Source organism: Thamnophis sirtalis, unplaced genomic scaffold (genome assembly GCF_051295495.1).
Source record: "Thamnophis sirtalis isolate CommonGarterSnake01/CBP01778 unplaced genomic scaffold, rThaSir2_p1.2 scaffold_5, whole genome shotgun sequence".
In the NCBI taxonomy this organism is placed as follows: Eukaryota; Metazoa; Chordata; class Lepidosauria; order Squamata; family Natricidae; genus Thamnophis; species Thamnophis sirtalis.
This window is the reverse complement of record NW_028261385.1, coordinates 21,772,319-21,786,947: the sequence shown is the minus strand read 5'-3', so window position 1 is coordinate 21,786,947 and position 14,629 is coordinate 21,772,319. Positions and strand designations below refer to the sequence as shown.

The following is a 14,629-nucleotide window of genomic DNA, read 5'->3' as shown; positions in this document are numbered from 1 at the left end:
TAATCAGAGAGAGAAGCAACCTGGAATTAAGGAGAAATTTCCTAACAGTGAGGACAATTAACCAGTGGAACAGCTTGCCTCCAGAAATCGTGGGTGCTTCATCACTGGAGGCTTTTAAGAAGAGACTGGATAGCCACTTGTCTAGAATGGTATGGGGCAATGATGGCAAACTTATGGCATGCATGCCAGAGGTGCCATGCAGTGCCCTCTCTGATGGCATGCAAGCCATCACCCCAGTTCAGCTCTGCCATGCGTGTGTGCATGCCTCCCAACAGCCAGCTAGTCTTTGGGTCTCTCCTGTTCATGTATGGGGGTGCGCGCATGTGGAGGGTGCATGCATTCTATTTTGGGGGGTTCTGGCCCGAACATCCGCTTTGGGCACTCTGACCAGAAAAGTATTTGTATTTGACCTTGGGAAGTCAGAGGGGGGGGGGCATTGCCAGGATGAGTATGGCCAGTTTGATGTCACTCATGTCAGGGGCATCTGTGGTGGCCCGAGCGCTCTGGCAGCAAAAACTGAACTTAGGAGGGTGGCACACAGTCCTCCCGAGCTCTGTTTTTGCTGGTAGAGGCAGTTGCAGCTGAAAACGGAGCTGGGGGGACCTCACGTGGCCCTCCAGAGCTTTGTTTTTGCTGGCAGAGGCACTGCAGGCCGGTCCATCAGTGTTCGCGGGGTGGCCCCATGGGCTAGATCTGCGGCCCGCAGGCCTTGAGTTTTACACCCTTGTCATAGATGGTCTCACAGAAGGAATTATATATAACAGGCACAAAAAATATCAAATAAATCGGCCTGTGCTGCCTATTTTTTCAGTGCCGCAGAAATTTGAAGCAACTTTTCGTCTTGTTGGGGAAAAAAATACAGTACTAGTTTATATTATAGGAAGGATTGCTGGCCAGCTGTCTTTTCTAGTTTAGTATGCAAACAAAGAGGGTTTGAGTCATTCAACGTTTGTTTTTCCTTAGCAGTGTTAATACATCATCCATCGTTGGTGAACATGTTTCCATTTCCTCCAAAGCTTGCACATTTTGCAATGAAGATTTCCATACTTAATCAGGATGCAAATAACAGGAATAGTTCACCTAAGGAGGTTGTTGGTTCTCCATCTGTGGATTTTTTTTTTAAGGCTGGATACCTACTTGCCATGGATGATTTAATTACGGTAGTTTCCCTACACGTTGCAGAGGGTTTGACTAGAGGAGGCTTGTAGTCCCTTCCAATTCTACAATCTTTAGGTTCTAACTTGTCAGTTCAGATTCCTTCCCCGTCACTGCCATATCTGCAAAGCAGGCTGGAATATTTGGGTTATCTTTGGTTTTATATAGGCCTACTATGTAGACTCAGTGGCTCAGTGGCTAAGACGCTGACTTGTCGATCAGAAAGGTCAGCAGTTTGGCGGTTCGAATCCCTAGTGCCACGGAATGAGTGAGCTCCCGTTACTTGTCCCAGCTTCTGCCAACTTAGCAGTTTAAAAGCATATAAAATGCAAGTAGAAAAATAGGGACCATCTGTGGTGGGAAGGTAACAGCGTTCCGTGTACCTTTGGCATTTAGTCATATAGCAATAGCAATAGCAGTAGACTTATATACCGCTTCATAGGGCTTTCAGCCCTCTCTAAGCGGTTTACAGAGAGTCAGCATATTGCCCCCAACAATCTGGGTCCTCATTTTACCCACCTCGGAAGGATGGAAGGCTGAGTCAACCCTGAGCCGGTGAGATTTGAACCGCTGAACTGCTGATCTAGCAGTAGCCTGCAGTGCTGCATTTAACCACTGCGCCACCTTGGCTCTAAAGTCATGCCGGCCACGTGACCACAGAGATGTCTTCGGACAGCCTTGGCTCTTCAGCTTTGAGATGAGTACTGCCACTTAGAGTCAGGAATGACTAGCACATATGTGTGAGGGGAACCTTTACCTTATCATGTAGACCAGACCAGGAAATCAACTCTACAAGCAGGCTAAAACTACTTTGATATGGGATGTTGTTAGGTAAGATCCCCGTTGTGATAGTTGTGTTGGAGAACACACAAACCAGCATACAGAGACACTGCAGTTTAAATAGGCTTTTACTCTCGTGGAAATAGAGGTATCAGAGTCCATCAAACAGTCCAAGTCGTACACAGATAAGACAGTCAGTCATCAATGTCTTTCAGTTAAGGGATAATCCAAATAACTTAGTCCATAATCATACAAACAGTCCGGTACTCAAAGTTTGCTAGCAGTTGCAAAACTTACAATAGCTCACAGCACTTTCTAACAGCCAGCTTCCAAAACACTCAGATCAGATCAGCCCAGCATCTAACAAACAGAGAGCTAACAGTCATTCTGGCTCCCTCTTATGGCCGATTGAGGAAAACAGCAACCAATCACATTTTATAGTATGATTTAAAGAAACAGGTATAGCATTGTTACGTGATTTATATATTGCCAACCCAACCATTAGATTATATTCCTAACATTCTCCCCTTTGGGTAGGACAATATATAAATCTTACAATCTTAATCCGTATTCCTCGCAACAACGTTTATGCTTTATATTACCTTGGGCCTTAGTAAAATGATCTGCAATGTTATGTTCAGACATGCAGTACTCCAGTGAAACTAATTTACTATTCACACTTTGCCTTACCTTCAGATATCTTATATCAGTGTGTTTTGACCTAGTTTTTACAGCAAGATTGGATGCCATCTGAATTGCTGCTTGATTGTCTTCGTAAACAACAATAGGCTTTTGTATGTCAATCCCCATATCAAGTAGGAGTTGTTTGTAACAAATCAAATCTGTACATAATAATGACAAACATGAGAATTCAGCCTCCATGGTTGATAGACTTAAATGTTTTTGTCTAATAGACCACCATCCAATTAGTGCTTTTCCCAGGAATACAACCCTGATGTTGATTTCCGTGTAGACACATTTGTAGCAAAACTTGCATCAGCCTATGCAGTTAAGCTCAGATCATCTTTAGGTTCTAAATACAATGCATAATGCATCGTTTGCTTAAGATATCTTAATATCCTCTTAGCAGCTTGCCAGTGCCTTTCAGTAGGTTCAGCATTAAACCTGGCTAATTGATTTACACTATATGCTATGTCGGGCCTTGACCAATTACTCAGATAAAATAAGCTACCAAACAATGATTGATAAATACCTTTATCAAACACAGGGCTTTTTACATCATCATGGCTAAATTTCTGACCCATTGGAGTTTTAGCTGGTTTACACAGTTCCATCCTAAACGTTCTGATTAATCTTCTTGGTTTGTGAGATTTTGTACCCTCCCCGAGTTTTATCTATCTGTAAACCAAGATATTGCCTAATCTCACCCAGATGTTTTATACTGAACTGCGTCCTTAACAGTGTTATAATCCTCATAGCTTCTTGCCCAGTTTTAGTGATTAATGCTATGTCATCAGTGAACAATAGCAACAATGAAATCACACCATTACTTTCTTTCTTAAACAAACATGGATCAGCCATGCCAGCTTTAAAACCTATCTTAGTTAACTCTTTAACTATACATTGATTCCATTCATATCCTGACTGCTTCAAGCCATACAGACTCTTTTTCAACCTCCAACAATCAGTTTTACTATCAGTTTTAAATCCCGCAGGCTTCTGTAAATATCTAGTATGTTGCAACGGTGCATGAAGATATGCTGTCTCTACATCTAAATGATTAACTATATATTCATTCTTAGCTGCCCACACTAATGCTGTACATAACGTTGTAGCCTTTAAACTAGGCCTCATCATAGTCTTGTGCAACTAACCTGGCTTTATGGGTTATAGTCCCATCTACACTATTTTTAAGTTTGAAAACATATCCTAACATATAATGTTAGTTAGTTGCATTAGTTAATAATGCGATTCTCCAGGGCAAGTATCACTCAAAGGAGCAGATGCATTCCCACATAGATAGATTGAAAGTGGCTTGAATCCAGGAAGATATTTTCCAGTAAATCAGGAGTGGTAATCCTATGATAATCTTGTGAACCATGGGTTAGATGTGGCCTGAAGACCTGTTTTACAGATTCCATATTTTTCTTTGCATTAGTTGTGTTCAAACTTTAAATATGATCAGTTATATTTTGAGGCTTAGTGCATTTTTTTGTGTGTAAACCCAATCTGAATAAATTTGAAAGCCAACATTTAAATCCTGTTCACTCTGTCATTGCCATGCTCCAAATAAAAATGTCCTCCTCCCCCAGCTGTAATTCGTGCCCATTTTTACATTAAAAGGTGGGTAACAATACTCAGACAGTTGTGGAAATGAGATAGAACTATGAATAGGCAACTTATAGAGTGTCATAGACAAGGAATAGACCAATTTTCTGTAATCTGAACCCTCGAAATGTATCAGATCACCACTTTCATAATTCCCAGTGGTTCTCCTGGATAGAAATTACAGTTGTACTCCAATGCATTGGGAATATCAAGTTAAGGAAGTTTTCTGTCTGTTCAGGAGTGACTAGGTGCTGTGAGAATACATCACAGTCTAATATTTCACTTAATCTAGTTTTCCATGGAAACACTTAGTCAACCAATGGATATGTATTAAATAGGTTAGCCTATCTTATGGACCTCTTTCAACATCAAAAGTAATGTTGGAATTTTCACAATCGCTTTATACAACATCTGTACCCAAAAGAAGAAGGAAGCAATGGAGGTTTTAGTCTTGATAAAAATGTGTTAATCCTTGTGAACTTTGAAATCATGCCTATAGAACATACATTTTGTTAAACTGTCATGTGTTGTGACCCAGGCTTCCCGAGAGTATGAAGCAAATTCCTTGTCCCAACAAAAAATCCTTTTATTAATTTACTGAGAATTCTGCTCATTCACATCCAGCAAAGTCTTTCAAGGGAAGATGTACAGTCACAGACCTTATCTGGCTTGGAGAGCTGACGGGCCAATATCTGCAAAACTTGGCAAGGAATCTCAGAGAGTCCCAAACCAATTAAGCGAAGTAATTGTCTCCTGCAAACTCCACTCCCCTTTCGCTCTTTTATTTCTTCTGGGAGTGGCCATTCATGCCAAATCAACCCCTGTTCTTTAGCTGTTCCCTTCATCTGACAACTCTGCACGTGTGCACACTGGGAACAGGCTCCAGCTGTTCGTCTGCCTCACTGATATCTGACTCTGAAGGCATACTCTGATAACTGGCATACGGCTCTCGTCCCCTGTCTGACTCCAGTATAGAGCCCTCATTAGAGCCTTCTCCAGACTCCAGGAGTGGCCCCTGTTCTTCCCCACCCTCCTCACTGTCCGAATCTGCTGCCAGCTCTGCTGGCCACTGGCGGGCCACAACACCATGATCATGGGATAATTTGGGTCCAGTTGAGCAGAGTTTTCTTTTGGTTATATTATGATAATTGTTTCATCAATTTATATTCTGTATGTCGTATTTATGTATTGTACAATATCTGTTTTAACACTATGGTTTATGGCTTGTGTTTTGTTAGTGTATATCACTCCGAGTGTCACTGTTGAGTTGGATCCAGTAATAAATCAAATTTTAAAAATTGAATTTTGCAGCCTTTAACGTATGCAGTTGTCACTCCCAGATTTAACCATGTGCCTGCTAGAAATTTCAGTAAGTAAGATCATTTTCTCCATGTGAAGTAAGATGGATACGCAATCATTTGACAAGTTGTTTTTCTCCTTTTCCCAACAGCTAACATGCCTGTGGATTATCCCAGCCAACTTGAGGAGGTGATGGATTTTATTCAAACCACTTTAAAAAGACTGAAGAGATCACCAGATAAACCACATTTCTCCAAACGGGAAAGAAACCGGCAAAATGCCGGAAGGAACAATAATTCCAACAAGAAGAAAGGACGGAGAGCGCAAAGACTCAAATCTCGGGATTGTGTCTTAAGTGAGATTCACTTAAATGTGACTGACTTGGGATTGGGATACACAACCAAAGAAGAATTGATTTTCCGTTATTGTAGTGGTTCGTGCGAGACTGCTGTAACCCTGTATGACCAAATTTTAAACAATTTAACCCAAAATAAAAAGTTGGTCAGTGACAAAATCAGGCCACAGCCTTGTTGCAGACCCATTGCTTACGATGACGACCTTTCGTTTTTGGACGATGACCTATCAACTTATCACATACTGAGGAAACATTCCGCTAAAAAATGTGGGTGCGTTTGATGTCCTTGTGTGTTTGGACACGGGCTACGATATTGCATTCCTGCTAAAATGGGCAAAGAAGGGGACCAAGGCTCCCGAGGAAAGGAAAAAGGTTGGCTTCAGATGAAGGAAGAGGACCAAGCATACAGGAGAACAACAGCTGTGCGAGCCTGGTTGGTGGAAATCCAGCACGGGATACTTGGTGAAGCTACAACATGATGGAGCTTTTGGTTTCTACAGGAAGGCAAATAGACATCAATGCTCAGGGGCTGAGATCCAGGATGAATGGGAATTATTTTACACCGTTGGTTTTGAGGTGATCCACCATTGGCACAAAACTTAGCCGAACAGGTGCTTATCAACACAAGCCCCCTTTCTTCCTTCTTTGTTTTCTACCACCCACCATCCTCCCCAAATGGAAGTTAAACTATTGATCGTAGGCTTTCATCCCAATCTGGAGGCATAATCTGTCTTTCATATTGAGAAGAATGTGTTTTGTGATCAGGTGCAGGGGCTCCCGGGGATGGAATCAACAATGTCAGAATGGCCACCATGATTAGATGATGACTGGAGTGCCAACCCTTTTTAAATATGTCTGATGGCATGTTAAAAAGGAACGATGCTTCGGTTATCCAGCCACATCCATGATTTCAGTCTTGTTGACCTTCATCCCTTGTAGACACCCCTGATCCAAACCTTCCCTAATTTTGCATCAGAGGTGGGTTCCTACCTATTCGGTCCGGTTCGTTCAAATAGGTAGTAACTCCGGCGGACACGTGACCGCACCGGTTCTATCCTCAGTGGTGCCATCTTGATTTTCTGTTTTGCACATGTGCAGAACAGCCTTCATTGAAAAAAATGTAATTTTTATTCCTTTTTAAATGTTGTGCACATGCCCAGATCATTTTAAGTGCAAATGGGCACACGCATGGAGTGCGTGTCTGGTGTGTGCGTGAGCAAAGCGAGCACGCGTGTGCAAACTTTTTCGGGCACCGAACCAGTAGTAATGGCGGCCGGAACCCACCCCTGCTTTGCATCCTCCAGTTAATATGAACTGGGTTTCCAGAATTCTTCATAATGGCCATACTGGCTGAAGCATTCGGAAAACTGAGATCCCAGGTTGAAGAAGGCCACTATGTGAGCAATCCTGAGGAATTTATTGGGATATTTGAGATGCAAGAGTGGAATATATAGAAATGTTATAATGGAGAAAACACACTTGATGAAAGGAGGAAATTATCCTAGCAGAACTCTGCGTTCATACAAATTGCTGGCTAAATTTGTCCAGCTTGAGAACTGACAGTTCCCAACAATTCACTCAGCACTTTTTTGATACTTGTTTATGGAAAGACAAGCAATTGTAGACTTCTGTCTTCCGTTGCTAACAGTCTCTTTTAGAAATCCTTCACCAAAATCTAAACTTGAAATTCTGCCCTTGATTTGCCAGACCACTTAGCTAAATTGTACATCACAACATCCCTCTTTTTTGTGATGTGAAGACATTAACAAGCTTCTTTTCCTGTGCCTTATGAATAATGCAGAATTATTCTACCCATACCAATCGGTCAGAAAGGAAACTCACAACAGAGTCCTCCAGTTACAAAGCTTCAAGTAGAGTTACACATACAAGTAGTCCTTGACTTACAATAGTTCATTTAATGACCGTTCAAAGTTACAACGGCACTGAAAAAAGTAACTTAGGCCTGTTTTTCATACTTACAACGGTCGCAGCAATCCCCATATTTCATGTGATCAAAATTCAGATGCTGGATAACTGACTCATATTTACGATGGTTGCAGTGTCCCGGTGTCATGGGATCAGCTTTTGCCAACCTTCCAACAAGCAAGGTCGATGGGGAAACCAAATTCACTTAACAACCATGTTACTAACTTAGCAGCTGCAATGATTCACTTAACAACAGTGACAAGAGAAGTCATAAAATGGGGCAAACTCACTTAACAAATGTTTCCCTTAGCAACATTAATCTGAGGACTAGCTGTAAATTGAAAGCAATTTCATATTTTTATATACAGGTAGTCCTCAATTAACAATAATTTTTGAAGTTATTGGCTCTGAAAAGGGGGATTTACAAATGGTCCTCACACTTATGACCGTTGCAGTATCCCCATGATCTTGCTTGGCAACTGGCATATACTATATTTACAACCGTTGCAGCATTTTTGAGGTCAGGAGATCACCATCTGTGATAACCGTCCCAGTTGGCTCCCAACAAGCAAAGTCGATGGGTGAAGCCAAGTTCACCTAATCGTATGATTCACTTAAGAACTGGAGTAATTTGCTTAGCAACTGTGACAGAAAAGGTTGTGAAATCAAGTGGGGCTCACTTAACGACCATCTTGCTTGGCGACAGAACTTCTGGTCTCGATGGTGGACGTAAGTCAAGGAGTACCTGTATGGGAAAGAAGTCAAGCTCAACTTTTAAGTATATTGCTGAATTCTAAACAAATGATGATGAAAAAGATGGAGGATTTCTAAAAGCTAACTAATTTAGAATGTAACTGAAAAAGGATTAATGTAAGAGGGAGAAGGATGGCACCTTTTCTGTTTCCCAACATAGCAGGCTGTGTTTTTAATCACCTGTCTAGCAAAACGCCATTTAAAAAAAATGTGGATCTTTTATTGGTTTAAAGAAGGACTAAGATCACTTACTTAATGAACTACATTTTTATTTGCGGTCATCGTGAGTGAAGAGAAAGACTACTTGATGCAATGCATCCTGTCTAAAGTCAAATCTAGAGAAAATATTTATTGAGATTTTAAGTTATTATTATTATTATTTATTATGGTTCAGACATGAGTTTCAGTTTCATTATTTATTTAAAGCTTCTTTCTTCTAAAGAGGTGCCAAAGTTACAATGGGATAGTGATGCTGGGATCAAGGTATACAGTTTTTCTTCTTTTTTTAAAAAAAAGTATTAAGAATTAATATCAGGAATTCAAACTGTTGTTGTTGTTTTAAAAAAAAATCACTTACTTTACCATTTGAACAAAAATCATGGACACCCAGGTGGATAGCACTTCATCAAACTCATTGCAATATGTTTTATCATTGATAAAACTTTCATCATCTTCTTTAACTAGTTGAAAGTTTGGAGGTTCCCTAACTTCTGACGTTTCAGGATATGTCATACTTTGTTACCTTTGATTGGTGGGGGGGAGAGGGCAAAGTATCATAAACACCAGAAAATATCAATAATATTCTAATAGCTGAATATCCTGTCAGATGTTAATGGGTTTAATTTTGAAATGTCTCTTCCTTGGCCACATTGAGCATAGGGAAGTGATTGGAGGCCATCAAAGATGAGCTATTTGAAATATCAAACGACTGAGCTATATTCATTTCCAAGACCATCATCTCCCATAAGAAGCCACTGGGTCAATTGATGCAGTAGATTGGAGTTTCCCACCCGTATCAATTTTAAGAAAGGTGGACTTCGACTCCCTGAATTTCTCAGCCAGGCTGGCTGAGGAATTCTGGGAGTTGAAGTCCACCTTTCTTAAAGTTGCTAAATTTGGGAAGCACTGCAGAAGATGATCATCTGCATGCATGCATACATTTTTAATACAATGTCCTTTTAAATTATCTGAAGAAGTGCATTTCAGCGGAAATCTGCATACAAATTGTTGGATGCCCAAGCTTGTATTGTTTGACACTACTCCTAAAATAGCAACTATAAAAGTATCTATTTGAAAGGGACTTAGAGGGGAGGCAAAGCCATTGCAGCAAAGGCTTAGTCATTGGTCACTAAGACAAGAAAGTTAAGCATTTGTTTAATGCTGTCTCAGTGAAGCGAACAAGATTTGATAGTGCCCAATTTGGCGACTCTTAATTTTCTACATTGTTTCTACTTCAGATGGAACATAATGTTTCTTGGGATGCATATCTCAAACCCTTCTCCCAAGAAGCATTTTATGTCCTTGCATAGCATTGGTCAAGAGCATCGTACACCTGGAAAGATATTCATACTATCTGAACATTTCATCCATTATGAAAAAGTAGTTACCATATTTTTAGAGTGTAAGAAGCATCTCCCCCCCTCCAAAAAAAGAGGGTGAAAATTTGGGTACATCTTATACATCAAAAACATGAGGCATTCAAAAAAAAAAACACAAGTAACTGTTTCAGCAGGATTCAATAACTTCCCTTTACATATAATATAACACATTAAGTAAATATACAATAGCAAAAGCAGGTTTTCCAACATGGTAGTTCAGCAGAGGAGAGAAGTTTCACTTTCAGTTTTTAGTTTCAGATATCAGCACAGCATGGAGCTTTAGTACAGAACAAGCCACGCCCAGGCTCCTTGTTGCTCACACAGAAAATACTGTTTGTTTCCAAACAGTCCTCAACTCTCTCACACACTGACAGGACGCTAGCCAGATGAATACCATGGATGTTGGTAGATAGAGGCAGAATATTGTTTTCTTATTTTCCTCCCCAAAAACTAAGAAGCGTCTTATACTCTGGTGCATCTTATAGTCCAAAAAATATGGTATATAGTGTTTTTGTAGTCTTTGGCAGATATTAGTTTCTAGAATTGGTCTTAAGCTGCTAAAACTTTGTTTAAATACACCTAACAATTGAATCAACGTTTCTAATGGAGCTCTTCTTGTTTTTAAAGAGGAGCATGGGGGGATTTAAATTGTGCAAATTTTAGGATCCTTATTACTTTGACAATAGTTCATAATAAGCCAGATAATTTTGTCCTGTTTTTTGATTCTGACTGACAATAGCTAAAAAGAGTTTGATCTCCAAGGCTTCTTATCTCATGTTCTTAAAGCAGAGTTCCCAGGAAATGAGAATGAAGATCTTACATGTTTGAAGCTGGTTTGCTATTTCTGCTGCTATTGCCTACCATATTACTACTGTGATATAATTGTCCCAAAGGTGCTTTTTTCAAAGGGCAACTGGACTTTGTTTTTCTTTGAAGACGTTTTGCTTTTCATCCAAGAAGCTTCTTCAGTTCTGAAGTGCAATGTCTGAGAACTGAAGAAGCTTCTTGGATGAGAAGCAAAACATCTTCAAGGAAAAACAAAATCCAGTTGCCTTTTGAAAAAGCATCTTTGGGACAACCATTATCTGGATGACTGAGAATCTCCATAGACATACTGAGATAAAGGAACTTTTCATGAATCTTAATATATTCTTGAATTAAGCTTTCCATTCTTCCTGCCACACCTTTATTTTTTCATGCAATATATTATCTCATAGGATGAATACTTGTGGCTTCTTGGGACACATAACTTTAGGCTCATCATTTCCTACTTGAAACATCTCCCAATCCCACCTTCATTCAGTTGGACTATGGAGGCAAGAAGACCTGTGTCTCAAAATATACAGTTTACCAAGGTGAGATGGCTAGGAACTATAAAATAGAATTCCACAATCTCCCTCTTAAGTTAAATCTGTTATGTGGAGACAACCCAAAAGAGAAATTCTTCCAGTCCTACAGTGTTCAGAGGTTTCTTCCAAGAAAAAGAAATCCTTTGTCTTTTAATTGCTATTGCTACCTCTCTGGTAGAAATTCAACAACTACTTTGATGTAGCAGGTAGAATATTTATTGTAATTGCAACACCATAATAATTAATGTGGAATTTGAAAAAAAAACACCTCAGAATTTGATAAGATAAAGACCAAAGAGAAAAGCAACTATGTTATCTCATTCTGCCAAAAACTACAGAGCACATGTGGATTATGAAATAATGAAAAAATAAAATAAAAACACACTCGACACCAATTAACCCATAGTCAAAGTTTTATGAAAATGTAGCCTTATTTTTTCACACCAGAAAGCAAGTACAGAAGAATTGATGTTCCTGATCATTTGCCTGCAGAGATGACCTGAAGGTGGCAGCCACAATAGTGGGTTCCAAGTCCCAGCTGTTTTTTATGCATGTCATGTGCGCACATAAAAATACAGGTGGCACTTTGATTACATTATCATGGAGGTTATTGAAACTTTGACTAAACCTGCAAGTATGCCAGTTTTTTCATGTCTGACTCTGCTACCATTACTAATGTATAACAGACATGGGACCACTATAATTTTCATCCAAATATTTTAAGTGCAATTTCTATCTCTTTTTGACTTTATTTTTTTATATACAGTTGGTCTCCAATAAAACATAAGTGACTGTAATCCAGAGAACACACTGTATATCGTATCCCAGGCTATAACTCTCTTCTTATTAACATTGAAAATAAGATTTATGAAATCAATGGAACATCAAATTAGTATTCCACTGAAATGAAGTAGATTTAACATCAAGTAATTCAGTTGGAGTGGGTATATGAGAATTATATTAAAAATAATTCCAAGCACTTTGTTTTTGGAAATGTCGAGAAACATTTGCTGTGCTTCTGCATACACTTCATTCATGCGGCCTTTGCATTTGAGAAATATCTATTGCAAGAATGGGATCTGAGCGGGATTTAAGCCAACAGTTCAGTATATCTCTGTCATCGAGAATGTGTTCCATCCATTTGGGAAAAGGTTTCTAAAGCTTCCAGCAAAATATTTTGATTTTGTCCTAGGGATGTTGACCTTTCTGTGGATTACATCTTACGTGCCTGCCTAATGCTTGTCTTGAAGCCACTTTTTATTATGTTGCTCCAGAAATTTGTGCGGCTATTGTTATCCATGTTCATTTTAGAAAGATATATTCTGCTGTGTTCAGCAGCATTCCCGCTTAAAATGAAAAGGAACACATCCCCCTAGTTTTAATTGTTTAAAAGGGCTGCGCCTGCTTCAAAAATGATTCAGGCAAGGGGCTTCAAATGTCTTATACAAGCTTGAGAGCTCTCCGCTTTTGTTAAAAATCTTTCTGCACCTCCCCCTCTAGCAGGCCTCTAGAACAGGAGTGTCAAACTAGCGGCCCGTGGGCCAAATGTGTCACATGCAGACCACGTCCACCCCAGCTCCGTGAATGGGGAGAACGTCACGAACCATCACATAACGCCAACGTGACATGGCGAGTTTGACACCTGTGCTCTAGAACAATCTCACTGTTTTAAGGAGTTGACGTATGTGATTGTTAAAGCAGCTGTAACTTTTCTTCAAGTTCAGGTAGTAACCTGAACAACTACGTCTGAGCTGCTTTACTGTCTAACAGTCTTGCATTCACACTTGTGCAACTGTGCAAGGTTCAAAGGACTTTTCTGATATACTTTTTGAAGCATCCATAGCCCTATAGCTTAGCATAGAGGAAGGTAGTCTAGGGCCATCCAGATATTTTGACTTACAAGATGCCAAGTCTTTTGCCATCAGCCACGCTGGTGAGGATCAAGACTCACTGAATTCAAAACTATTGAGCTACAGTAACACAGCCAGCTGCTACCCTATATTTCTACATAAAAAATAGTTATTAATGGCATCGATGCCTATCTACTCAGAAGTAAAATTGATTGCATTCAAGGGGACTTACTCCGGAGAGCAACCTAACACTCTTTCAGCCAGAATTATTGTCACATTGACTTCCAGTTTTAATTTCCTTTCCAGGGAACCTTTGATGTTTCCTGTAAGTCTGGCTTTCGTAGAGAGGATTTAAACATTTGTTTAATATTCCCACTGAAACAAAAGGAATTTTACTGGATTTTATCCAAAAGGGGGGTGGGGTGGAATGATGAAGGAATAGTGATAGAATGGTCATATGACAGGATACAAGACTGCATGAAAGTTTATCCTTTAATGAGTTTCCACAATCTGAATCTTAATGTGGAAAGAATATTACCAAACAGGCTGCATAACAAACCAATCAGTCTGTTAAATCTTGATTGCTTCTGGCAAGTCAGGACCAATAGCAGTTTCACATCTTGCATTAAGCCACAATTTACTAAATGTTTTATTTTTTGGCTTTTGTGAAGCTATCTTAACTGCTGTGTTGAAACCATGGTTTATGGTTTAGTGCAATGCATGAACCTCGTACTGTTCCCTGTAAGATAAATCAGCAAGACATAAATTCGGCTGGTACGTATTCTGAACAATTAGCTGTCATATTTTGGCTAGGTCGTAATTATATGACTGGTTTATCCTTAATCATAATATGGTACTATGCGGTCATCAATGGGAAAAATCTAATGGATTTGATGATGTAAGAACATCATGGGTCCTCTTCTCAAGTTTTTCCATACGCATGAGTCCAGTTATCTTTTCAGACAGGGAAGTCTGCAGAAGGCAAAATGATACCCTCAAAAATATTAATCCCAACCAACCGGGGCAATAGGTTCCATCTCTTTTCATGAAGCATTCAAGCACCTTTACAGAAATCACTTTGGCCTTTGCTGTGAGCCTCTTTCAGCAACCAGTAGCTTTCCCTCCGCCTGTTTCCCCAGCCTGTCCCATCCTTTAATGGCAGCCTAATGCTAACAAACCAAAAAGGTAAAGTTGGTGATTTTTGCCCACTCTGGAAATAAGAATTGAAAGAAAAAATTAAAACAGATAGTTGTTGTTATTGGGGATTTTTACTTC

The 14,629-nt window shown here is 39.7% G+C and overlaps 1 protein-coding gene across 1 annotated transcript in view; it reads left to right on the top strand.

Annotated features, from left to right (window-relative positions):
- The window catches only part of GDNF (glial cell derived neurotrophic factor), a 40,905-nt gene extending 32,712 nt beyond the window's left edge, over window positions 1–8,193 (top strand). Inside the window, exon 3 of the mRNA XM_087715069.1 lies at window positions 5,675–8,193. Coding sequence (XP_087571195.1) covers window positions 5,675–6,159 — 485 coding nt within the window. The 3' untranslated portion in view covers window positions 6,160–8,193. The remainder of the gene's footprint in view (window positions 1–5,674) is intronic.
- The last annotated feature ends 6,436 nt before the right edge of the window (window positions 8,194–14,629 follow it).